Raw genomic sequence first — 27,206 nt, 5'->3', positions numbered from 1 at the left:
TTTAAAAAGCACAATTGATTCCCTTTTTTCTTTCTTTGTGGAAAGAAAAATAAAACCGGCTTTATTTTCTCAAGCAGTTCAATCTTTTGATGAAGCCCACGCCTTAAATATACCTTGTCTTCCTTCGTCTAATTAAATTTTCCTTCCCTCTCCGGCTTCAAAACCGCCCGGCTCGAAATATCCTTTCGGCCTCGCGAAGCAAACGAGTCACAAAAACAGGTTTGCAAAAATTGTATTTTATAAAAGCAGTCCTCGAATTACGACCGCCACCGAGCCGCAAGTTTCTGTTGCTAAGTGAGACATCGGGGAAGCGGGTTTTGTCCCGTTTTACGACCCCTTTCCTGCCGCCGTTGTTTAAGTGAATCTGGTTTCTTCATTGATTCCGCTTGACAGAAGGTCGAAAAAAGGGGGGGGTCACCTGAGCCCGGGACACTGCGACCGTCATAAATATGAGTCAGTTGCCCATTGATTTTGATCCTGTGTCTGTGGGGATGCTGGAACGGTCGTAAGTCTGAAAAACGGTCTTTTTTCCCCAGCGCCGTCGTAACTTTGAACGGTCACTAAACGAACTATCGGTGATGAAGCCATGTAACAGCCTGCCTCCCGGAGTTGCGGGTTCTCCATCGCCGGAATTTCTCATTATCCGATGCAGTTATGAAGACTCCTGCCTTGGGCTAGGCGGGTTGGACTAGAGGACCTCCGAGGTCCCTTCCAGCCGGATGAAATTATCCAGTCATTCAAGAAACGGGGGAAAAGGTGAACCCCGATTTATCTCCTTGCCTGTATTTTATAGTCACTGTTTTATAGTCAGCTTTCTGTCTCGCTCCCGAGACCACTCCGTACCCCAAGTTATGACGAATTATTTCATAATCCTGTTTGAACCAGATGCGGCTCTATAGTTCGTCTTTCTTTTCGGAAGCGTCTTCGGGGGTCTTTTCGGCCTCTTTGGGGTTCGGTCCCATTTCGGGGGGCAACTGGGTTTCTTCGGTTTTGAAAAGCATCCGGACCAGATCATCGGCTTGGATTCTTTCCTGAGGGGAAAAAGAGGGAATGAAAGAGAGAAAATGGGGCGTCCATTTTAATTAAATACGGCTTGAGGGGGGTCTTTTACAACGCGTGGACTTCAACTCCCAGAATTCCTGAGCCGGCATCCATTTTGGCAGCCCCTGCGAGGTAGGCCAAGCCGAGAACCGTGGATGGCAGGATTTACAGAAATGTTTATAAAAGTCAAATCAAATTTAGGTTGGCTCTAAATTCGTTGATGCCACTAAAACTTAGGGCCATAAAAAAAAACTAAGGAGAATTATTTTAGCTGTGGCCAATTTTTTTTTTTTATTCATTTACAAATCATTTTATTCAATATTTATGAAGAAATCAAAAGCCAACCCAAAGTGCTCTTTTGTAAGAACAAGAAAAGGAAGAAATGAAATAAAACATAAAAGAGGGGAAAAAAGAAAGGCAAGTAGAAATAAAAAGGAAAAAAATGACTTTTTTTGAGGGGGGAGTCTTGAGCAAATTTTTGAGGTACAGGGAGAGGAAAAGTCTGGGACACTGAGGACTAGCTACTTGTGATCTTCTAATAAAGAGAGGGGGGAAAAAGTAAAGAAGAAATAGAAAAAAAAAGGTGGGTTTTTTGGAGCAAAGTTTCGAGGTGCATAGGAAGGAGGAGCCAGGAACAATGAGGACTAGTTACATGGGACTCTCCCAATGAAGACAGCAAAAAAAGAAAGAAAGAAAGAAAGAAAGAAAGAAAGAAAGAAAGAAAGAAAGAAAGAAAGAAAGAAAGAAATAGAAAGGGGGGGAAAAAAGGAGGTTTTTTTCTTTTTTTTTGCAGCTCTGAGCAAATTTTTGAAGTGCAGGCAGAGGACGTTCCAAGAGACATTGAGGACTAGATCCTTGAGCTCACTGTCAGGTCATATATTTTTTTTACAGAGGTGAATGCCTGAACTAGATATTTTTTTTAAAAAAAAAGTCTCTTTCAATAGTTAAAAAACCCCTTTTTTTCCTGAGCTTCTCACAGCACGAAACCCCCTTCCCGTCTCCTCTAGTCTTCCTGCTGCCTTCCCTCCACAAAAAAAAGTTCCCAATTTTGAGGTGGCGGCCATTTTGACTTTTTTGCCCGCCCCTGGGTCCGAGGAGACGCGGCACTCACCCGTTCGCTATGGCGGGGGTCCAGGGTAAACCACAAGGCGATGGCGCATCGCTGGCCCTTCGTGACGGCTTTGACGCCGTGGGGGTTTTCCGATCCGGCCGAGAAGCCCACCGCCCGACCGCACTGGGGCTTCACCTCTGCCTGGAGAGCAAATTGGGGTGTGGGGGAAAGACCCCACCCCCCAAAAAAATTATTTAGTAGATAATCCCCCCTCCCCAAAATCCATCAAAGCGGCCTTGGGGTGTTGCTCCCAACCGATGTCGGCCCTGTGCTAAATTTCTGCGGTTAAGGGAGCTGTTTGTTCTCATTTTATGACTTTTCTTGCCACCGTTGTTAAGTGAATCCTTGCATTTTTAAAAAAAAAAACCTGTCCCATCGTTGTTAAGCAATCTGGTTTCCCTTTTTCATTTTGCTGGTCGCTGAAGGGGATCGCATGACCTTGGGACGCTGCGACCGTCGTAAGTATGAGTCAGCTGCCAAAAATCTGAATTTCGATTGCGGAGTTTATGGGGACGAAGGTTGTAACTGTGAAAAACGGTCATCAGGGCCATTTTTTTTCAAACGGTCATTACATGAATTGTTATAAGTTGAGGACTAACGGTAAATGCCGGATGCAAATAATAAATTAACATTTATTGGCTACACCCCATAACTGGGAATTCAGAAACTGAGAGTCTTACCGTGATGGTTGTGGCATCCAGCTCGGTAAAATAAAACTCCCCGCCTTCGAAATCTTCGTTTAAATAAAGTATGGCGCTAGAAAGCAATAAATAACTTTTATTTACTGGGAGATTAAACCCCGAGTAACAAACAAAAATAATAATCTGATTTTTCCTTGGCTTAAGCGACCGGATCCTAAAAGGAGAAGCTTCGAAATCTTTCTGGGGGATGGTGAAAATGGACAATGAGAACAACAATGTAAATGGATGAAAAGGATGCTAGTCCTCAATGTTCAAGGCATATTACATTGATTGTGTCTCGACCAGCTGTCGCTTCCGAGCAGTCTTCAAGGGCAAGCCCCAAGTCAAGGGCTCCGAAATAGTCTAATTTTATGTAGCTTCTCGGGATCTGGCAGCCCTTCGAGGTAGGCCACATCAGGAATGACATGTCATGAAAAATACTGGAACTCTGCTGTATTCATCTATAACCGTGGCAACTTTAAACCTGTAAACTTTAAACATGCTGCCTGGGGAATTCTGGGAGTCGAAATCCACAAGTCTTAAAGTGGCTGACTGGGGAATTCTGGGATTTGAAGTCCATAAGTCTTAAAAGAGCTGCTGGGGAATTCTGGGACTTGAAGTCCATAAGTCTTAAAGGCTGGCTGAGGAATTCTGGGACTTGAAGTCCGTAAGTCTTAAAGGCTGACTGGGGAATTCTGGGAGTTGAACTCCGTAAGTTTTAAAAGTGGCTAACTGGGGAACTCTGGGAGTCGAAGTCCACAAGTCTTAAAGTGATTGACTGGGGAATTCTGGGACTTGAAGTCCATAAGTCTTAAAAGAGCTGCTGGGGAATTCTGGGACTTGAAGTCCATAAGTCTTAAAAGCTGGCTGGGGAATCCTGGGAGTCGAAGTCCGTAAGTCTTAAAAGTGGCTGACTGGGGAATTCTGGGAGTCGAAGTCTGTAAGTCTTAAAGTGGTTAACTGGGGAATTCTGGGAATTGAACTCCGTAAGTCTTAAAAGTGGCTGACTGGGGAACTCTGGGAGTCGAAGTCCACAAGTCTTCAAGTTACCAAGGTTGATCTAAGCCAATATTTCTCCAACTTTAAAATGGGTGGGCTTCAACTCCCAGAATTCCCCAGCCTTCTGCGTTGGGGGAAGACGGGACCTTCAGACGCCCAGCCAAACTCACCTGTAGTCCCGAAAGGTGTACGCGGGGGGCTCCTTGACGCACACCATAGCCTCGGCGTTGAGAATGCAGTTGTCAACATGCACGGGGTGGCTGAGATCCCTTCGGTCCTCCTGTTTATCTAGGAGATGGAGTGGCAGATCCCTTTTGATCTCCTCCCCACCCCCCCCAGCTCAATTTGCTCTTCCCTTCCCCCAATCCTTCGGGGCATCCTGGGACTTACGATTCCCGCCCACCCAGCTGGAGGAAAGCCGAATAAAATCAATCAATCAAACAAACAAACAAAAAAAGCAGAAGCTGAAAACGCAGCAGGTTTCTAGTCCTCATGGCGAGCTTGAAATTCACGCTCTGCAAAAGCTGAGCAAGGAAAAAACTTGGCGGGTGGGGGGATTCTTAACCCCTTCCTACTCTCTCAGCCTCAACCTGCGGGCCTTTTGTGCCTTCCAAGTTTAAAATCAATGGTCTCTCCTCCCCAAACCCCCTCACCCCCACCCCTCCGGCCATTGCTGTCCACCTGCTCACCTGCAATGGCCGTCCGGCACACCAGGTGAGAATAGGAGAAATGCAGAGGGACGTCGAGGCGGAAGTAAGACTCCATCACACGACGGACTTTCTCCGTGGCGTTGTAGTACAGGTACGCGCTCGGCATGGGGACTCGGCCTTCCTGCCCCAGCTGCGACCCACACGGAGAAGAGAAAAAAAAAACCCAAGGTTACCCCAAATTCGAGACCACGATCTCCCACCGTTCGGGGAAGGGGTTTTAGGAATCGATTTAAAATTCCACTGAGGATTAAAGAAAAACAAACAGAAGCTTCCTTCCGCGAGCTTTGGATTCGTCTTTCGAAAGGCTGGGAATCTAGTCCTCATGAAGTCTCCGGCTTTGGGCAAAGGGTTGGACTAGAAGACCTCGAAGGGCCCTTCCAGCCTTGCTGGATCCCAGATCTTTTGCTCTTTTTTTGGAGGGGAGGGGTTTACCTTGAGGGCTTTCAGGACGGTCACCCCAGAAAAAGTCTCGCTGGGCGAATGGGGCGAGGTTTGGCCCCTATAACCGTCCCCCACGGAAGCAGCCGCCTGCAATTCAAAGAGGATTCAATTAAAATAGGGCATCGATCAAATTCGTTCCGGTTTCTTTGCGTGATTGAGAAAAGAAAACCCGGAAGGAAAAACGTCCAAAATTTTTTTTTTGCTTTTAGTCCCATTCGGGGTGCGAATTTAAAAAATTAAAGTGCCAAAAATAAAATGTAAAAAGGGGAATATATAAAGGGGAAAGAAGATGGAACGAAACTGTCATGTAAAAAGAAAACACATACCATGCGTTTATGTTACGTATGTTTGTGCTGTGTGTAATAAAATCAATAATTTTTTTAAAAAAAACCAAAAAAAATGAATTTTTATGAAAGTCAAGTTTTTATTTTATTTTATGTTGTTTATACAGATCAATGCATGAATGGTGTGAATTGTGAATCGTATATTTCACTATAATAACAATAATGTTATTACATTTCATTTTCATTGTTTCGTGTACACATATCTTTTACTATCACCCTGCAATTCTAAAGCTTTTCTTCTTTCATATACCTTCATGTCAATCTCTCTCTCTCTCTATATATATATATTTATTATTATTCCCCTCTTGTTTCTATCTCAATTTTATTTCGTTTTCCCCTCTTCCAATATCGCTATAATATTCAATATTCCCCCATTTTCCTTAGTTAACTCTTCACATTAATTTATATCAAACATTCATCCTTCAATCTTTCATTATTCATTGCCTCAATATATACTAATATTCCTTTTTTTTACTTACTCTTTTCACGTATCCAAATTACGTCTATACTTTTTACCTGTTATCTTATATACGATTGACAAATAAATATATACTCCTAGCACCAATCACAATCATTAATACACAGTCCTACAATATGGAGTATAATTCTATTAATGCACATATGTGTATTGAAATATATTCTTTCATTACCTAATCTCCCGTTTTTTTAGTTCTAATATTTCACTGCTTAATCGTATTTTTTTTTTCTTTTTGGCTCTTTAGGCAGGTAGAGAATGCAAATGCTGCCATCTAGTGGCTGAAACAAACTGCCATAGGTTGTAGGGGGAAGTCAGTCCTCAAACATACGACCACAACGGAGCCCAGAAACTTGGACATTTGTTAAGTCAGGGTTTTGGTTTTTTTGTCCCTCACTCGCTCGCTCGCTCACGGAACCACGAAACGTGGTTTCCCGAAGCAAAGGGGGAGGGGCCCCCCCTCTACACGACGTGTTCGTGCAACCTGGGTAGGTACCACAAAGACCATGGTGCTTTACTCACGTTTGTCAGTGTTTGCAATGTCAGGCACTCTTCTTCGGAGAGGACCCCGTCCACCACCACGCGCTGCGACCCATTCAGGGTCTTGGAGCTCATGGTCACTCGGAGCCCATCGTACACCAACGGGCCCCCTGCAGATGGGCGGGAAAGAAATCCTCGCGTTAGGATGGTTCACTTAGCGACTGTTCCGGAAAAAAGGGACTGAGGACAGTTTTTTCGCACGTACGACCGTTGACGCCTCTCCCCGCCCCTCCCCCCCACGATCGTGTGAACGAAAATGCCCGACGCTTGGCAATTGGTTCACACTTTGTGACGGTTGCAAAAGGTCGTGGGATCCCCATTTTTGTGACCTTCCAACGGATTTGCTTAACGGCCGTGTTGCTAAGCCTACGTCGATGGGGGAAGCCGGATTTGCTTAAAGGAGAATGGGATTCGCTTAAGAACCGTGGCCAAAGAGATCGTGCAATCCGGCACGAATCGCTTAGCAACCAACTATGGAAGTCCCAGTCTTGATGAGAGTCGTAACTCAAGGACTAAGTGGCCTGCCTTCCAGTGGCTGTTTTGGATTCGGCATCTCCTCGCCTGAATAATCATCTTTGGTTCTATCATACAGATAGTCCTCGACTTACAACAGTCTGCTTAGCGATGGTTTGAAGTTACAACGCCCCTGGAAAAAAACGGGACTGACGGCCGTTTTCCACACTTACGACCGTTGCAGGATCACGTGATCAAGATTCAGGATGCTTGGCGACTGATTTATATTTATGACGGTTGCAGTGGTCATGTGGTCCCCTTTAGTGACCAATAATAATAATAATAATAATAATATTTTAATTTGTATACCGCCCTTCTCCCGAAGGACTCAGGCACAGCCAGAATAAAAATACAAAGAAAAACAATACATATAATATTAAGAACACCCCTTAAAAAAACTTATTCAATTGGCCGAAAATTTAAAATATAATAACACCCTATAAAAAATTTACAAAAATTTAAAACCCATAAAAATAAACTAAAAATTTTAAAATCAAGCCAAAAAATTTTAAAATCAAGCAATCAAGACCAAAAGTCAAGTGGAAAGCCAAATTCATTTAATGACCATGTGACTGACTTAACAGCGGCAGTCCTTCACTCAGCAACCGGGGGAAGAAACGTCGTTAAAAAGGGGCAGGATTCCTTGAACCGCCGTCTCTCTTAGCAGCGGGAATTTGGGGCTCAACGCTGGTCGTAAGTCAAGAACTAGCCGTATTTGACTGATTTCACGGTCTTCCGAGACATTCAGATCCCAATTTTGGGAGCTCACCTTCCCGCACGAATTTGTTCATGTCGGAAGATTCCTTGGTCTTCTCCTCCACCAGATTCTCAATCTCCTTCATGAGATTACCGATCTCCTCTGAGATCCGGGCCGCCGTCTCACGTTCAACCCTGCAGAGAGAGAGAGAGAGAGAGAGGAGGGAGGTTCCGCCGTTATGCGAGTACCTTTTTTCCCCCGCTGCAATCCCAGTCGGACTTATTCTGCCCGTCTCCTCTCCGTTTTAGCGACGTTATTGTTGTGATTTTATCCTGGACAGTCCTCGATTTATAACAATTTGTTTATGACTTACTTTTGCTTTTCCCGAAGCCTTTTGGGAATCACGTCTTCCGGGGTCCACGTGTCCTTCAAAACAAGAGAAGGACGGTAAAAAAACAACAACAACCAGTCACACCATTCTGGACAAAAACCCTTTCTAGTCCAACGTTCCTCAATTGTGACAAGTTTTAAAATGGGTAGATTTCAATTCCCAGAATTCCCCAGCCAGCAAGCTTCAAGATGTACGGACTTTAATTCCCAGAATTCTCCAGCCAGCAGCCTTTAATATGCATGGACTTCAATTCCCAGAATTCCCCAGCCAGCAAGCTTCAAGATGTACGGACTTTAATTCCCAGAATTCTCCATCCAGCAGGCTTTAATATGTATGGACTTCAAGTCCCAGAATTCCCCAGCCAGCAAGCTTCAAGATGTACGGACTTTAATTCCCAGAATTCTCCATCCAGCAGGCTTTAATATGCATGGACTTCAATTCCCAGAATTCCCCAGCCAGCAAGCTTCAAGATGTACGGACTTTAATTCCCAGAATTCTCCATCCAGCAGCCTTTAATATGTATGGACTTCAATTCCCAGAATTCCCCAGCCAGCAAGCTTCAAGATGTACGGACTTTAATTCCCAGAATTCTCCATCCAGCAGGCTTTAATATGTATGGACTTCAAGTCCCAGAATTCCCCAGCCAGCAAGCTTCAAGATGTACGGACTTTAATTCCCAGAATTCTCCATCCAGCAGGCTTTAATATGCATGGACTTCAATTCCCAGAATTCCCCAGCCAGCAAGCTTCAAGATGTACGGACTTTAATTCCCAGAATTCTCCATCCAGCAGCCTTTAATATGTATGGACTTCAATTCCCAGAATTCCCCAGCCAGCAAGCTTCAAGATGTACGGACTTCAATTCCCAGAATTCTCCATCCAGCAGGCTTTAATATGTATGGACTTCAAGTCCCAGAATTCCCCAGCCAGCAGGCTTTAAGATGGGTGGACTTCAATTCCCAGAATTCTCCATCCAGCAGGCTTTAATATGCATGGACTTCAAGTCCCAGAATTCCCCAGCCAGCAGGCTTTAAATGGGGTGGACTTCAACTCCCAGAATTCCCCAGCTAGCCTGCTTTAGGTTAGGTGGACTTCAATTCCCACAATTCCCATGCCAGCACGCTTTAAGAGGGGAGGACATCCACTCCCAGAATCCCCCAGCCAGCGTGCTTTAAGATATATGGACTTCAATTCCCAGAATCCCCCAGCCAGCATGTTTTAAGATATATGGACTTCAATTCCCAGAATGAAGCCACAATGCTTTAATATGTATGGACTTCAAGTCCCAGAATTCCCCAGCCAGCAGACTTTAAGATGGATGAACATAAATTCCCAGAATTCTCCATCCAGCGTGCTTTAAGATGCATGGACTTCAACTCCCAGAATCCCTCAGCCAGCATGCAATGCTGGGAGTTGAAGTCCACCCGTCTTTAAAGCCTAAATCTGAACCTTGCATTTTCTCAAAATTGTTCCGCTTTGCGTTGCATCTCAAATTCAACCTTGTGGGTCTTAAGTCACCAGTATCAGAAATTGCTATTTCAGGGCACAGCACAACAACACAAACACACCCACACAGGCATGTACACAACCCACTTAAATCTGTCTATCCTATTTTCAGTTCCTTAGAAAATAACAAGATTTTGCTTACCGGATCGATGAAAGGAATGGCAAAGATATCATATGCAAAATAGAGCAATTCTTTCTCTAAAAGACTCCGCCGGTGATACACCTGGACTTTCTACAGCGGGGGGGAAAAAAAGGAGAAAAAATGCTCAAAATTAGAAGAATGAGATCAGATTGATTCATTTACCGGTCAGCTGACCTAATGGGATGTCCAAAATGGTGTTTTTTTTTGTTTTGTTTTTACAACTTTGGCCCCTTTAAGACGTCTGGACTTCAACTCCCCGAATGCTTTGCTGGCTGGGGAATTCTGGGAGTTGAAGTCCAGACGTCTTAAAAGGGCCAAAGTTGAAAAACACGAGTCCAGAATATCGCCCAAAACTGGGTGGAGCTTCAAAAACAACAACAACAACAACACGGAATCATCTCAAATCCTTTGATTCGAGAGAGGCAGGCTTCGCAAGGCGCTAGCCCTCATCGTCAGTTGTTATGTTGCTGGCTACATTTAGAAAAATATAAATTCCTCTTACGGCTACAGGTTATCAAGGTGGCCTCGCAAGGGGACAGGCTTGTGGTCATAATTTTATAGCATAAAATAAATGATATAATAATATCGGGTTTTTTTTTTTATATCAAGCTAAGGAGATTCGGAGGGGTCAGCTTGGCTTATTCTGGCCATTGCTGATCTGGGCACAAGGTTTGGGCCTTTGGAAAAAAATACATTTGGATTCCAGAGGGCTGGACTAAATGACCTCCAAAGTTCCTTCCGACCTTCCTATCCCATGCCTTAATCTGGATTCCTGCCCTGAGCACAGGGCTGGATTAAATGATCTCCCAGGTCCCCTTTAGATCTGACCTTCAAGAACCCAACGCTTCAGTTTGATACCCCCTGCCCCTGGGGACAGGGGCTGGACTAGATGCTCTCCCAGGTCCTGTTCCCCCCCCAACCCCCCCTCCCCCGCGACCTTATCATCCTACGCTTCGGTTCGGATCCTTCTCCTCCTCCTCAACACGGGGGGGGGGCTGGTCTAGATGATCTCTGGGTACCCTTCCCACACTTTTCACGAAAAGGAACCGCGTATTTCGGCGTCAGCCGAGACCCGCGTGGCCAGATCTCTCTTCCAATGTGTATGTGTGTGGGGGGGACCCCTCTTCCTCCTGCTAAGGCAGGGGTCTTCAACCTTGGCAACTTTAAGACTTGTGGGCTTCAACTCCCAGAATCCCTCTTTGCCAGCTTTGCTGGCTGAGGGATTCTGGGAGTTGAAGTCCACAAGTCTTAAAGTTGAAGTCCACAAGTCTTAAAGTTGCCAAGGTTGGAGACCCCTGTGCTCAGGGACCCCGAAAGACATTTTCAAGCCATCGTGGGGACAAATACTTGCCTCTCTGGGCCCGATGCGCTCAGCCAGGTTCTCCCCCAGCATGGCTGCGTAATAAGCCACATTCTGCTTCATCACATTGTCATTCGGGAAGAAAATCAAGTAGGTCTTTGCGCATTCGACCGCCTTCCCATAGTGGCCACCTGTGACGGGGTGGAAGGAGAAACTGGAAATATATCAAAAATAACCACAATAATAATCTGAACTGCCCTATAAACTCAGGTGCTACAGCTCTTAGCTTCTTGGTTTGGGACCTGGATGGTTAAAAGCTTTTAACATTCCCAGGCAATAATCGAATGGAAGATTACATATATATTAAATATAAGGTAAAGGTAAAGGTTCCCCTCGCACATACGTGTTAGTCGTTCCTGACTCTAGGGGGCGGTGCTCATCTCTGTTTCAAAGCCGAAGAGCCGGTGCTGTCCGAAGACGTCTCCGTGGTCATGTGGCCGGCATTACTCAACGCCAAAGGCGCACGGAATGCTGTTCCCTTCCCACCAAAGGTGGTCCCTATTTTTCTACTTCATTTTTTTTTTACGTGCTTTCGAACTGCTAGGTTGGCAGAAGCTGGGACAAGTCACGGGAGCTCACCCCGTTACACGGCAGCACTAGGGATTCGAACCGCTGAGCTGCCGACCTTTCGATCGACAAGCTCAACGTCCTAGCCCCTGAGCCACTGATATTAAATATATATTCATATAATTAATGCATAATTATAAATGTACAAATTAATGTATGATTATAAATATTTTTATATTATATAAAATATAATATATATTTAATATATAAATTGTAATTATCTTGGTTCTCTGGAGATAATCCTAAATATCTCATCGAAATGACCGCTGCGGGGAAAAAAACCAGCATGCCTCGAAACTCAGTTTAAAGGCAGCCAACTTCCCCCAAGAGCCCCTGGAAAACAAAGTAGGGTGCAATTAATGGGACCCCCTCCCTCCCTCCCCAGCCCTACATACTATTGTAATAGGCGAACTGCAGGTAGTTGAAATGAGACGGAAGGAAGTCTTCGTTGGGCTTCTCCTGCCCAACTTCCTGCGCCAACTCGGCCACGCATCCTTGCTTGCAGCTCAGCACTTGGGTGTAATGATCTGCCCGCAAGAAGATCCGAGAAAAAGAGGATTATTCACAGGAAGCCATCGTAATCAAGTGTTCGGGCGCCTTTCGAAGACAGACGAGCTTTTCCCGACTTTAAGATGGGTGGGCTTTACTTCCCAGAATTCCCCGGCCAATCTAGGTAGACTTCGACTTCCTGGGATCCCAAGTGAGCCTATTTGGACCTCACTTCCCAGAATTCCCCAGCCAGCAGCACGTGTGAATTTCAACTCCCAGAATTCCCTAGCTAGCATATATGGATTTCGACTCCCAGAATTCCCCAGCCAGCATGGGTGGACTTCAGCTTCCTGGAATCCCAAGTATTTTGACTTCAGTTCCCAGAATTCCCCTGCCAGCAGCACGTGGGGACTTCAACTCCCAGAATTCCCTAGCTAGCATATATGGATTTCGACTCCCAGAATGCCCCAGCCAGCATGGGTGGACTTCGGCTTCCTGGAATCCCAAGTATTTTGACTTCACTTCCCAGAATTCCCCAGGCAGCATGTGTGGATTTGTAACAGTAGCAGGAACAGAGTTGGTGAAGGGACCTTGGAGGTCATCTAGTCCAACCCCCTGCTCATGCAGGAGACCTCTGCTAGGGATTCGAACCGCCGAACCAGCAACCTTTCTGATCGACAAGCTCAGCGTCTTAGCCACTGAGACTTCAACTTCCTGAAATGCCTATTTGGACTTCACTTCCCAGAATTCCCCAGCCAGCAGCATGTGTAAACTTCAACTCCCAGAATTCCCCAGCTAGCACACACTGGATTTCAACTCCCAGAATTCCCCAGCCAGCATGGGTGGACTTCAACTTCCTGGAATCCCAAGTATATGGACTTCAGTTCCCAGAATTCCCCAGCCAGGAGCACGTGTGAACTTCAACTCCCAGAATTCCCCAGACAGCATAGGTGGACTTCAAGCCCCAGAATTCCCTAGCTAACACATACAGGTAAGCCCTTGACGTACAGCAGTTGGTTTGGTGAATGAATTTCTCACTTAGCAACATAAACGCTGGGCTCAATTGTGGTTGTACGTCGAGGACTTCCTGTAGTCCTCAGCTCCCAGAATTCCCTAGCTAGCAATCTATGGCCTTCATTTTCTGGTTGATTTCTAATGTTATTTCTCCTTTTTTTAATGGATTTTGGAGTTTCGATATGCTGCCCAGAATCCATTGGAACGGAGCGCTCATAGTCAATTTAAGTGAATAAATAAAATCCCAGAATTCCCTAGTCAGGAGTCTTCAACTCCCAGAATTCCCCAGCGGCGTAGGCCTCTCCTCACCCTTTCCATACGAGGCCCCGTTTTCATTTCCAGTTAGAAAAACATCTTTTTTAAAAAAAATATTAAAAATACGAAGACCAGTCAAAACTCCTCCTAACGGAATGAGCTAAAGAGAACCTCCCTCTCCAGGAGCAGGATATCTGAAAACCAGTTTTTCTAAACCTTCTTCGCAGGCTGGACCGAGTCAGGCAATCCCAGATACAATCGTCTTCTTCTCCCACCCAGGATCCAACCACGGCTTCCCGCCGAGCCTTATGGGACTTGTTGTCCCGCTCTTTCCCTTTGCAACTCACCGATATAGGCTTGGTAGAAATCGGCGTTGTAGTCGAGGTAGTTGTAACCATCGTGGTTGTACGGCTCTTCGCAGAGGGCCCGGCAATCGGCGTCAGCTACCCAGTACTCATCCAGCGCTTTCTCCAGGTGCAAAATGGCTGCCTGGGGGTTTTCCTCCGTGTAGTAACTCACACCCAGGTGGAAATTTTGCTAGCGAGAGAATCGGACAAGCCAGCTTTAAACTCCAGAAAAGCAAAACTGACCCATCTTAGCACCTCCGGCTATTAATTATATTTTAAGTGGTCCTCGACTTACGTCCATTGTCGAGACCGTCGCTAGGCAGGGCGGTCATTAAGAGAGCCACTCCTTCCTGCCATAGTTGTTAAGCAAATTCAGCTCTGTTTATCAGATTGCAAAGGGCGTTCATTTAATCTCGTGGATATTGCAACTGTCACAAACACAGGAAGCCTTCAACTTATGACTGCAGCCGAGGACAAAATTTATGTTGTTAAGCAAGACATTCCTTAAGTGAGTTTTGCCCGATTTTACGGCTTTTTCTTGCCACTGTGAATCACATCAGTCGTTAAGTGAACAACAGGGTGGCGTCCCGGGGTCACTCGATCCGCTTTTGAGACCTTCTGACAAAGACAAATTCAACGGGGAAGCCCGATTAACTTAACAACCGGGTGATTCATTTAACAACGGCAGTGATCCACTTAACAGCTGTGGCATGGAAGGTCGAAAAACGGATCAAAGCTCACTTAACGTCCGTCTCGCCTAGCAACAGAAGTTTTGGGCTCAACGTTGTTCACGAGAACGGCCTTTATGCTTCTGAAACATAACATACATGTATACATGTTGTGTGTGTTTATATGTTTATACATTTATACACATTTATACATTGTAAACCATGCAAAATTGCTTAGGTGAGATGGGCGGCGTTGTAACAATTGAATAAATGTTATTAAATACCATAAAAAATTTTAATCGAGGTAACAAAAATTTCGAAAAGCTTACATTGAATAAGGGCAGGCCTTTTGCGATTTTCTTTCTGGTTTTTAAGTTTTTTATTTATTATTTATTTATTTATTTATTTGATTTTTATACCGCCCTTCTCCCGAAGGACTCAGGGCGGTGTACAGGCAACAATAAAATACAAACAACCCCAGTATACAATTTAAAATGCAAGTTAAAAAACTTATTATAATTAGCCTAGAACTTTAAAATTTATAAAACCAAACCCCATTTAAAATTAGTAGAAAATTTAAAATCGATAAAATTTATGTAATTTAAAATTTAAAATTTAAGCCAGCCCCGCGCGAATAAAAAGGTATGTCTTCAGTTCGCGGCGGAAAGTCCGAAGGTCAGGTTTTCTTTTTTTTCCCCTGCCTTTTATAATTTTGCACATTCTTTTTCTCTCTTTTGCGGCAGTTGCTTTAATTAAAGCAATTACTTTCATTTAAAAAAGAGAGAGAAAGATAGAAAAAAAACGGTGCGTCCATTGGTCTCACCATGTGGGGCTTAGCTTCCAAATCGACAAAATCCGAATCTTTGACCCCAACCATCATCTGGTAATAAGCCAGGTTCTGCCGCATCTCGGCGTGGTTTGGATTGGCCGAGAAGAAGGTTTGGGCAGCCGCCACGGCCTTGCTCAGCTTGTTGATCTGACGAAGAGAAATTCAGAATTTTTTTGGGGAGGCCCCTTGAAAATGTGGCCCTAAGCATCTTTGAAAAGAGTGGCACTGCATTTGGATTCAATTAGAGCGAGAGAGCGAGAGAAAGAGAGAAGGAGGGAGAGAATGAGAGCGAGAAAGAAAAAGAGGGAGGGAGAGAGAGAGAAAGAGAGAGTGTGTGTGAGAGAAAGAGAATGAAAAAGAGGGAGGGAGGGAGAGAGAAAAGGAGGGAGAGAGAACAGAAATGTAAGAAAAGAAAGAAAAGAGAGAAAGGAAAAGAGAACGTTGAGGAAGGAATAAGGGGGACAGAAGAGGGGAAGGTAGAAGAGAGGAAGAAAGAAAATGGAAAAAGAAGGATAGAAAGAGGGAGAAAAAAGGAATGAATGACCAGAAAGAAAAGAGGAAGCTGAAGAAGGAATAAGGGGGAGAGGAGAAGGAAGAGAAGGATAGAAAATGGAAAGAGAGAGAAAAAAGAGAAATGAAAGAAAAGAAGAAAAGAGAAAGAGGAGGAAGAGATAAGGGGGAGCCGGGAAGGTAGAGAAGGAGGAGAGAAAGAGAGTTGAGAAAAAAAGGAATGAATGACCAGAAAGGAAAGGAAACTGAAGAAGGGATAAGGGGGAGAGGAGGAGACCGGAAGGTAGAGAAGAATAGGAAATGAAAAGAGAGAGAGAAAAAGAGAAAAGAAAAAGAAAAGAGGAAGCTGAAGAAGGGATAAGGAGGCTACGGGAAGATAGAGAAGAAGAGAAAATGGAAAAAAGAAGAGAAAAAAAAAGAGAGAGTGGGGAAAAAGAAACAAAAAAGAGAAAGTGGAAAAAAAGGAAAGGGAGGGGGAGGGCCGAGCATGACCCGAAAACTTTCCATCTCCCACTTTGGGCATTGCCAGCGCCCCCTCCCCAAAACCAGCCAAGGCCCAGATAGCTGGGTGGGTGGGAGACCCAACCAACCGCTCCCCCGGGAGTGAAATTCGAACCCACTCCCCACTTCCCCCCAACCCCGCCAACCGCATCCCAGCATCCTTGCGAAAACCGTGCACGACGCCCGGGGAAGAGGTGGGGAGGGGGCTTTGCAAAGCCCCCCGCCCCGTATTTTCTTTCCATCCCGGGCGTCTCTCTTCCGAGCGGCCGGCCAAGAGCCAAGGCGGGCGGCGCCCAGACCCCGCGGAGAGAAGGCGCAGCAGACGTGGCACAGACACGGGGGGCGGAGAGCTGAGCGGGCGGGGTTCCCACGCCCCCCCACCCCAAAGTTTTCTCCATCCCCCCCAAAAGTTCCCCCCTCCTCTCTTTTCCCCCCCGATTGAGAACAAGCCCCTTCCTCAATTGGGGAGTTTTCTAGATGGGCGGGAGGGAAGAGGCAAACGATGCCCAAGGGGGTAGAAGAAGGCCGTGCCAACCAAGGGGGGGGGGCACCTTGGGGGGAAGAGACCCTCCCCAGCCCACCCCCCTACCCCCCCAAATTTGCCCTCCCCCCTTCCCCGATTGCGATTTGGAATGGCGGGAGGCACAGAAGGAGAGGAAAGAGAGAGAAAAAACATGCCAAGGTACCCTCTTTGGTGCCAACCGAGGAGGGCACCTTGGGAGACCCCTCTCAATTTCTCCCCTTCCTGATTGCGATTTGGATGGCAGGGGAGGCGCAGCAGTAGAGGAAAGAGACGCGGGAAGGGGAGAGGGAAAACATGCCAAGGGGACAGAGGGTGGTGTGCCACCCGAGGAGGGGGGGCAACTTGGGGGAAGAGACCCTCCCCAAACCCACCCACCCCCAATTTCCCCCACCACTATTCCCCGATTTGCGGGAAAGAGGCGCGGGGAAAGAGGAAAGAGATGCCAAGGGGAATAGATGCCAAGGGGCAGAAAGCGGTGCCAACCGAAAGGGGGAACCTTGAAGGGCGACCCTCCCCAACTCCCCCAACCCCAAATTCCACCCCCCCCATTCCCCGATTGCTGTAGAGGAAAGAGGCAATAGATGCCAAGGGGAATAGATGCAAGGGGGGAGAAAGCGGTGCCAACCTAAGGGGGGGCATCTTGGGGGGGGGTGGCGACCCTCCCCAGCCCACCCAACCCCCCAAATTTCCCCCCTTCCCCGATTTGGATGGCAGGGGGAGGGGGCGCAGCAGTAGAGGAAAAAGGCGCAGGGCGGGAAAGAGGCAAAAGATGCCAACCGAGCGGAGGGGAGGATGGCACCGGGCTGGGCGACCGACCCCTCCCCAAGCCCGCCCACCCACCTTGAAATAGGCCACCTGGAGGTAGTTGTAAGGGCTCCGCTTGCGGAACTCCAGTTCCACCTCCTCGCCCAGCTGGTAGCGAGACGGGCCGGCCGGCAGGCAGCGGCGCAGGCAGGCTGCGCGGCGCAGCAGCTGCTGGAAGAAGCGCAGGTCGCCCAACAGGCGGGCCGGCTCCTGCGCGGGATCCTCGGCCGTGTGGTTGGCCGCGCAGCCCGAGCGGCAGAAGGCCAGGCGTTCCCGGTGCGCGGCCCGCGCCCGCAGCGCCCGCTCCATGTGTAGGATGACGCCGGGCCAGTCCCCGCGGTTGTACGCCTCGACCCCGGCGGCTAGCAACTCGTCGGCCGGGCGGAGCTGCTCCACCGCCGCCGGCGCTGCCGGGCGCGATCCATCAGCGGGGCTCAGGATCGCGCGCAGGAGCAGCGCAAGTAGCAGGCGCAGCATCTCGGCGAAGAGAAGCGGAGCGCACAACGCCCCGGACTGGCAGGCTGGAGCCACGCCCACTACAAAAGGCCACGCCCATTCCTCGGCCACGCCCTCTCGCTCTGAGCACCACGTGGCGATGGGAACCTCCGCTCCTCTCTCTCGCTCTCTCTTCCGGGTGGACTACGATTCCCAGAATTCCACAGCCGGCCATGCAGGCAGGGAGAATTATGGGAGTCGTAGTCCACATATCTTAAAGGGGCTGCGATGTTTTAGAAACTTTGGGCTGCGATGTTTTAAAAACTTTTTTTTTTATTTCTTTTTGTCACAACAGTATACATAAACAATTGTCATAGATAAAACAACATATCTAAAATCTAAATAATAAATAAAAATCTAAATCTAAATAATAAAGAAATATATATATATATATAAGTAAAAAATATGCATCAACTATATTAATTTGATATAATGAAGAGAACAATAGGACAGGAACGGTAGGCACTTTTGTGCTCTTATGCACGGGCGCCTGGAGGATTTGAACCTCCTGTGTTCAGCTTGAAGTTCAAAAAGGAATAGAATAGGATCAGTGGTGGGATTCAGCCAGTTCGCACCAGTTCGGGAGAACCGGTTGTTAACTTTCTGAGCAGTTTGGTGAATTGGTTGTTGGAAGAAATCATTAGGACAGAGAACCGGTTGTTAAATTATTTGAATCCCACCACTGAATAGGATAGAATAGGATAGGATAGGATAGGATAGAATAGAAGAAAATATGCAGGATAGAATAGAATAGAATAATGGAAAATAGGGATAGAATAGAATAGAATAGAATAGAATAGAATAGAATAGAATAGAATAGAATAGAATAATGGAAAGTAGGAATAGAATAGAAGAAAATATGCAGAATAGAATAGAATAGAATAGAACAGAATAGAATAAATGGAAAATAGGAATAGAATAGAATTAGAATAGAATGGAATAGAATAGAAGAAAATATGCAGAATAGAATAGAATAGAATAGAATAAATGGAAAATAGGAATAGAATAGAATTAAAATAGAATGGAATAGAAGAAAATATGCAGAATAGAATAGAATAGAATAGAATAAATGGAAAATAGGAATAGAATAGAATTAAAATAGAATGGAATAGAAGAAAATATGCAGAATAGAATAGAATAGAAGACAATATGTAGAATAGAATAGAAGAAAATATGCAGAATAGAATAGAATTAGAATAGAATAGAATAGAATAGAATAAATGGAAAATAGGAATAGAATAGAATTAGAATAGAATGGAATAGAATAGAAGAAAATATGTAGAATAGAATAGAAGAAAATATGCAGAATAGAATAGAATAGAATAATGGAAAATAGGAATAGACTAGACTAGACTAGAATAAAATTCTTTATTGGCCAAGTGTGATTGGACACACAAGGAATTTACAGTATAGCATACAGAGTTAGAAGGGACCCTGAAGGTCTTCTAGTCCAACCCCCCCACCCCCTTCAAGGATAACTATCTGGTTAATTTTCCTATTTTTAATAAAGTCAGCTTTCACATTTTTTTTTTGCTGATACACCTTTAAATAAATTCTTAGACTCAGGCATACTTACAAAAAGTTTTACATTTAACACGCTGGGATACTTTTCATTGCAATAGTCTCCCTATTCTACCTTTACTAATTCTATTCTTCGTCTACCTCTAACCCTTTGGTATCTCTAGGCTCTCGCTAAGACGCATGCGCTCTCGCCTCGACTTTCTCGCCCCACCCCACCCTCACCTCATTGGCAGATCCTCCGCGGGCTCCGCCTCCTCCCAGAATGCAGCTCTTTGCCCATCCGCCCAATGAAAAGCCGTCTCCCACCCTTTCGCCCCGCCCTCTAACTAAGACGCCCTCCAATAGGAAAGTCGACTGGGCGTGGCCTGTGCTGCCCCACAGCATGGCGGCCAAAGAAGGGGGAGATTTCGTCGCCGTTCCGGTTCCTCCGCCGGAGAGCTCGGCGCTGGTCGGGCGGGGGGTTTCCGAGGGTCTCCAGCTGACCCCTGCCGCTCGAAAGTCGCAGCCGTCGGATATGGTGGCTTTAGCCGAGCAAGTGGAGAAGGTGAGCGAGAGTGCCTCTGAGCATGTGCAGAGTGCCGAACGATCTCAGCCCCGGGGTGTGTCTAGAATGACCTCAGGGGAGGCCCAGCCGCTTAGGACGAAGGAATCCCAACGATAGGAGTCTGTTATTCGGGGTTAATGAGGGGGAAAAATAAAACACCCTAATCTTACGAATGTAATATATTACCTTCTGTGCTGTGTTGCCATTTCACATGTTAGGTTTTGCATTTATATATTAATTGTTTGGAGGATGGTGATGATGATGATGATTGTCTCTTTAATTGGTTAAAGAAGAAACTCGGTCAACTGAACATTTAAAAATGTATCACAAATATCATTGACTGGCGCTGATGGTTCATATGGGTTGCTGCCAGCATCCTACGTTTCAACCAAGTTTATTATTATTATTTAATTGATAAATTAATAAAATTATTAATAATTATTTGACATGATAATAATAATTATTTATGTTCGATTCAATTCGAATATATTCAGTTCGATTCACAGTCTGGGGACTGGTAAATTCAAGTCCTAACCAAGGACCTACAAGCTGTTAAGGTAAGGTCTGAGTATATAGGCATTATATTATTATTAAAGATTTAATTAAAGATTTTATCTTCAATTCACAGTCTGGGATTATTTAAAAACAATCAAACTCCTAACCAAGGATCTAAGAGCCGTTGTTGTTGTTATTAATTTATTTTGTATGCCATCCCGAGTTGCTGTTTCAGAAGCCGGCCTTTTGTCTCCCCAGGCGGACGAGTTTGTCCGAGCGAATGCCTGCAACCGGTTAACCGTCATTGCAGAACAAATCCGATATTTGCAAGAACAAGCTAGGAAGGTAATAATGGGCATGACGCCAAAGCAGAATTTTCGAGATCTTTTTTTTTTTTAAATCCTGGGGGAATTCTGGGATTTGAAGTCCACACGTTGAGAAACATTCTTGTAATTCCACGCGCGGTCTCAATAATTTAACAGAAGGACCAAACAAATGCTTAGGAGAACAGACGGGGTTTGATCTCAGCTACATGTTGTGACCCAGGCCCAAGTAGGTAGTAGGAAACTCGAGTTAGTGAAAAAACAAACTTTATTCGAACAGCTGAGAATTACTTCATTCCCAGCGTAGTTCAACTAAATTAAAACAAATTCCTCCCAACACAAATTCCTCAGTCTTATCGCAAACCTTGGTCCAATTAGGCAAACTGCCAAAACCTTTCTTGGCAAATGTTCAGAAGACACCGATACAAAATAAATGCAAGAAGACGAAGCTATCAACGTTGTTTTCCGGCATAGAGCTCAAACGCCATTGCTGGTCTTTTAAGCCTTATGGGAGGGGCCAGTCATCTCTTGGCCCTACTCCCGAGTCGTCCTCTTTGCTTGGAGCTGCTCTTGCCTTCTGGCAGCTCTTCTCATGCGTGTATTAGGAACAGGCTTCTCCTGTTCCTCTTTCTCACTACTATCAGGCTCTGGAGTCCGCACCTCACTTACCGATGGCCCTGGCCCCACCTCTGCCTCATCACCACTCTGAGTCTTCAGAGAAGGTATAAAAATGTGAACAATAAATAAATAAATAAATAAATCACTGTCCGACTCTGTTGCTGGTGGACCACAACACTACATGGTTGACTTACAACCGTTCACTTAGTGACTCTTTGAAGTTACAGGGACACTGAAAAAAATGACTTTAGTATGACAGCAGAAAATGTCCAATGTACAGTGGATTCACTTAATGACAGTTGCAAAAAAGTTTGTAAAATAAGGTGACCTGCTTAACAACCGGCATGACTTAAAGCCATAATTCTGGGCTCAATTGCAGTCGTAAGTCGAGGACTGCCTGTATACTGGTCTTCAGACTGTGACCATAGAGATTTGATTTGGTTTGGTTGATTTGGGGGGATTATACCCTATCAAAGGAAGTCTGCAGGATCAAAAGAAGATCAAATAAACATAATCCCGTACGGGTCTGGATGGGGAGAAACAGGCTCAAGCTTAATCCCTCCAAGACGGAGTGGCTGTGGATGCCGGCATCCCGATTCAGCCAGCTGCAGCTGCAGCTGGCTGTTGGAGGCGAGTTACTGGCCCCAAAGGATAGGGTGCGCAATTTAGGTGTCCTCCTGGATGAACGGCTGTCGTTTGAAGATCATTTGACGGCCGTCTCCAGGAGGGCCTTCCACCAGGTTCGCCTGGTTCGGCAGTTGCGCCCCTTCCTTGATCGGGATGCCTTGTGCACAGTCACTCATGCGCTCGTTACCTCTCGCTTGGATTATTGTAATCCAATACATGGGGCTCCCCTTGAAGTGCGCTCGGAGGCTTCAGTTAGTCCAGAATGCAGCTGCGCGGGTGATAGAGGGAGCTACTCGTAGCTCCCACGTAACACCGCTCCTGCGCAGACTGCACTGGCTACCTGTGGCCTTTCGAGTGCACTTTAAGGTTTTGGTTACGACCTTTAAAGCGCTCCATGGCTTAGGGCCCGGGTACTTACGGGACGGCCTGCTGTTACCACAAGCCTCCCACCGACCCGTACGCTCTCACAGAGAGGGACTTCTCAGGGTGCCGTCCGCCAAACAATGTCGGCTGGCGGCCCCCAGGGGAAGGTCCTTCTCTGTGGGGGCTCCCACACTCTGGAACGAGCTTCCCCCGGGTTTACGCCAAATACCTGACCTTCGGACCTTCCGTCGCGAACTGAAGACACATCTTTTCATTCGCGCGGGGCTGGCTTGAATTGAATTTTATCAATTTTAAATTTTTCTATTAATTAATTTTAAATGGGGTTTTAGTTTATTATATATTTTAACTTTTCAGGCTAATTTTAAAATAAGTTTTTTAATCTGCATTTTAAATTGTACATTGTATTACCTGTTTTATTTTTGCCTGTACACCGCCCTGAGTCCTTCGGGAGAAGGGCGGTATAAAAATCAAATAAATAATAATAATAATAATAATAATAATCGAAATTTCACTGCCATTATAGGTAAATCCTTGACTTACGACCGCAGCTGAGCCCAAAATTTCCGTTGCTAAGCGAGACACTTTATGTAACTTTTGCTCCATTTTATGACCTTTCTTCCCACAGTTGTTAAATGAATCCCATTGAGTTGCGCTTGTCACAAAATTTGCCACATTTGTTAAGTGAATCACTGCCGTCATTAAGCTAGTCTCATGGTTGTTAGGTGAAATCTGGCTTTCCCATTGACTTTGAAGGTCGCAAAAGGGGATTGCACGACCCCCGCGACACTGTAACCGTCATAAACATGAGTCGGTGGTCACTAAATGAATCATTGTGAGTCAAGGACCACCTGTTAGCCAAGATTATAAAAATTGATATTTGATTGGAACTTGGGTCTATTTTTATGCAGCAAGTATGTCCTTGTTTTCGAACTTGTAGGTTCTGGAAGACGCTAAAAGAGACGCCGACCTTCACCACGTGGCCTGTAACTTTGTGAAGAAACCTGGAAATACTTATTACCTGTACAGGAGGGAAAGCGGCCAGCGGTATTTCTCCTTGCTTTCTCCAAAGGTATTTGTAACCTGAAAAAAACTGGCCCAAGCTCCCCCAAGCTGTGTCATCAGTCACATTCTCCAACGGAGCAATTTCATGGGTTGTAGAGATCGCTCTCCTCCAGCCTCTTTGGGTAACCCTGGGAGACAGCCTTGAAAGAGATATGTCTGGAATGTGCTTTTGTTTTTGGCTGCTGTGCTGCCTCGCCGTTTTCCCATCCCCCTTGCCTATAGCAACTCAAGAGCAGACGAGGGATGCTCTGCAAGTTGAAACTGTGGTCACTTGATCAACTGACTCGCATTTATGACGGCTGCAGTGTCCCGGTTTAAGGTAATCCTCTTTTGCCACCTGACGAGCAAAAGCTGGGTTCACTTAACAACCGCGTTACTGCGGTGATTGGCTTAACACATGTGGCGAGAAAAAGTCGTAAAATGGGGCAAACTCCCCTGAATTTCCATCACGTGACCATGAAGGGATGCTAGGACGGTAATAAGCGTGAGAAAAATCAAGTCGATTTTTTTTCTGTGCCCTTCTAACTTTGAACGATCACTCAACAAACGGTTGCAAGTCGAGAATTACCTGTATAAGAAAAGGAAGAAAAAAAGCTAAATTTAAGGCAGTCTGAAAAAGGAAAAGAAAAGAGACAATCGATATACAGAAAAGAGAAATTACTGCCTCTTAGAACAAAAGTTCCTCCTATAAATAGAATTCCGTGCCTGGAACAGAAATAATTAGTTCATATTTACTATACTATCCTATTACAATGATCAGTGAAAGATTTAATTGTTTCTTCTGAATAAATGACAGATGAAATAGGACACTTCACAATCTTTTCTCACAAGAAAAATTAAAATTTCTTCCTCCTCCTCCTCGTTTATTTTTTCCCCAGGCCTTAGGTTAGAGTAAATGGCAGTTTTTCTGTGGTTAATTACCTTTTAAAGCTCATTTTTATTGCATTTGTGTGTGTGTGTTTTTAATCGTAGTGTAGGCTGTGTCCCCCTAATGACATAGAATTGGGTGGTCTTATAAATTCTTAAATAAATAAATAGCAATGGTGTAAATACTTTAACATTTATAACAGATGATGGCAGTGAGATTTAGAATTATATTTAGAATAGAATAAAATAGAATTTTTTATTGGCCAAGTGTGATTGGACACACAAGGAATTTGTCTTGGTGCATATGCTCTCAGTGTACATAAAAGAAAAGTTCGTCAAGAATCATAAGGTACAACACTTAATGATAGTCATTGGGTACAAATAAGCAATCAGGAAACAATATTAACATATTGTTAAATCGCAAGGATACAAGCAACAAGGTTACAGTCATACAGTGAGGAGGTTGGGGAGGCACACGGGCCAGTCCTGGAGTCTGGAGAAGGCTCTAATGAGGACTCTGCGTCGGAGGCAGAGAGGGGGCCAGGGCCGTCTGACAGTTATCAGCTGCCTTGGGAGTCAGACATCAGTGAGGCAGACGAACAGCTGGAGCCTGTTCCCAGTGTGCGCATGCGCAGAGTTGCCAGACGAAGGGAACAGCTAAAGAACAAGGGTCGACTCAGGAGTAAAGCCACAGGTGGACGGTGAATGGCCCCTCCCATAGGGAATAAAAGAGGAGCAAAAGGGGAATGGAGTTTGCAGGAGACAATTAGTTCGTCTGAAAGATATCGGCCTGGCCTGGCCTGATAAAGGTCGGTAATTGTGAACTATCTTGAAAGACTTTGGGAGAGGAAAGACTTTGCTGGAGAGGAATTCACTATAAATTAAATAAAAGGGGTTTATCGGGACGGGGACTCGGCTTCGTGCTGCTGGGGAAGCCTAGGTCGGAACAACGGCTACCTGTCAGTCCCATTCCTTTTACCTGGAGAATTGAGAAAAGCGGGCTTTGCACACTGTTTTTTTCAGGGGACCCTGCTTAACGCGCTCCTTTCTCCCTTCCGTCTAGGAGTGGGGGGCTAACTGCCCCAGTGAGTTCCTCGCCGGCTACAGACTGCAGCACGACCTCTCGTGGACCCCTTCGGATGAGGCGGAGAAACGGGACGCCGAACTCAACGTCTTGGAGAAGCTGCTGGACCAGCAAGCCGTTTTGCCCCCTTGCAACGAACCCAATTTTCGCGGCCTTACGATGTGACGGCGGTTTTGTCGTCTCCCCCCCCCAACCCAAAAATTAAGGAGACGTCCAGTTCTCCTCTTCGCAAACCGTTTTCTCTCCTGGATGCTTTTGAAAAATGAAAAGTGGGGAGCAGAACGACAGGAGAACCACCTCCTCTTCGATACCCATTTGGAAACTTTTCACTGATTTTTATTTTTATTTTTTTAATTGGGCAGATTCCAGTTTTTCATTCTTGCAGTTTTAGCCGTTTAGCGACGGGACGGCAGCCCGAGAAAGTCATTTTAGCCTCATTCCATGTCTCCTCCTGCAAGGGACAGTCCAAATTAAGGCTGCCTCTCCCCCCCCAACCCCCCAAGCTGGGAATCCTCTTGCTCTTCAGCAGAGAAGGTAAGAGGTGGCAAGGTCCCTTGAAGGTCATCTAGTCCCACCCCGTTCCCAGGGATAAAATCCATCGCGACAAATGTGACTGAACTCCATGGGATAACAATGCACCATTAATTATATGTCTTGCCTTCCCAATGGAGAATGTTTATTTATTTATAGAATGAAGATTTTTTTTTCCCATTTTCCCAATAACTCTGAGGTAGTTTGGACTGAAAGAAAATCAGAGTTTTTATTTGTTTTTAATCAGAGGAAGGAGATTTAACTAATAGTTTTATTTAGCTAGGAATTCCATTGCATTGAAGATAAAATTCTCTACCTACAAACAGATTTATGGAGAAAGTTTAACACGGGGAATTTTGAGTGTCCGGTATGAGGCAACAGTTCTTGGTTCTGACAGTTTGGATATTTAAAAATTTTTTTTAAGAAACTAAAAATGAACAGAAACTAGTTGAAACAGAACAAAGAAAGGAGGAAAGAGAAAGGAAAAAGTAAAGACAAACGTGCATCAAGAAACAATTAAAAAACGCAAAGAAATTTCGGATTTCCAATTTCCTTTAAAGCAAACATAATTACAAAATGATCTTGCTTCAGGATTACAAAAAGGGCTCCCTTTCCCCCCTCCCAATTTAATCCCCCCTAATCATCAAAACCAGGAGTGTGTCTTTTTTTTTCTTGTTTCACGCAAAATGAAAAATGACTCTGGGCCTGTCAGCTCTTTCTCTCCACCTCACAGAGTTTTTGTTGTCATCGTGGGGAAAATAGGAGGAGGAGGCAGGACGACTAGATACGTTCACTGCCTTGAATTATTTATAACAATAATGGAATTTAAAAAATGTAATAAAAATAAAAATGTCACAACTTTTGAGCATCCCTAATGTTTGGAAATTGAAAGTTGAAAAATTTGACACCCCCATAAATAAATAAATGTGTATGTGTGTATGTATGTATATCTACCTACCTACCTATCTATCTATATGTGTATATGTATATATATGTATATATATGTGTGTGTGTGTGTGTGTGTGTATTTATGTGTATGTATGTATGTATGTATGTATGTATGTATGTATGTATAGGGATGTGGTAACTCAGTGGCTAAGACGCTGAGCTTGTCGATGGAAAGGTCGGCAGTTCAGCGGTTCGAATCCCTAGCACCGTGTATCAGGGTGAGCCCCCGTGACTTGTCCCAGCTTCTGTCA

General features: G+C 45.2%; 2 protein-coding genes across 2 annotated transcripts; one reads left to right on the top strand and one right to left on the bottom strand.

The window, feature by feature from the left end:
* Positions 1–18: 18 nt before the first annotated feature.
* P3H1 (prolyl 3-hydroxylase 1) lies at positions 19–18,008 on the bottom strand. The gene is made up of 15 exons (XM_058161300.1): positions 17,493–18,008; positions 15,113–15,265; positions 13,622–13,811; positions 11,912–12,043; positions 10,937–11,080; positions 9,590–9,675; positions 7,925–7,977; positions 7,624–7,745; positions 6,324–6,451; positions 4,974–5,069; positions 4,521–4,671; positions 4,002–4,119; positions 2,833–2,908; positions 2,153–2,293; positions 19–1,031 (listed from the first exon to the last, which is right to left on the bottom strand). Exons 1-15 carry the CDS (start codon positions 17,931–17,933, stop codon positions 894–896), a joined length of 2,169 nt encoding a protein of 722 aa, XP_058017283.1. The 5' UTR covers positions 17,934–18,008; the 3' UTR covers positions 19–893.
* Positions 18,009–19,832: 1,824 nt separating this feature from the next.
* Positions 19,833–26,868, top strand: C18H1orf50 (chromosome 18 C1orf50 homolog). Its single transcript, XM_058161400.1, has 4 exons — positions 19,833–20,016; positions 20,770–20,856; positions 23,401–23,532; positions 25,456–26,868. Exons 1-4 carry the CDS (start codon positions 19,855–19,857, stop codon positions 25,639–25,641), a joined length of 567 nt encoding a protein of 188 aa, XP_058017383.1. The 5' UTR covers positions 19,833–19,854; the 3' UTR covers positions 25,642–26,868.
* The last annotated feature ends 338 nt before the right edge of the window (positions 26,869–27,206 follow it).

This window comes from Ahaetulla prasina, chromosome 18 (assembly GCF_028640845.1).
Source record: "Ahaetulla prasina isolate Xishuangbanna chromosome 18, ASM2864084v1, whole genome shotgun sequence".
NCBI classification, from domain to species: Eukaryota; Metazoa; Chordata; class Lepidosauria; order Squamata; family Colubridae; genus Ahaetulla; species Ahaetulla prasina.
This window is presented reverse-complemented; position numbering and strand designations above follow the sequence as displayed.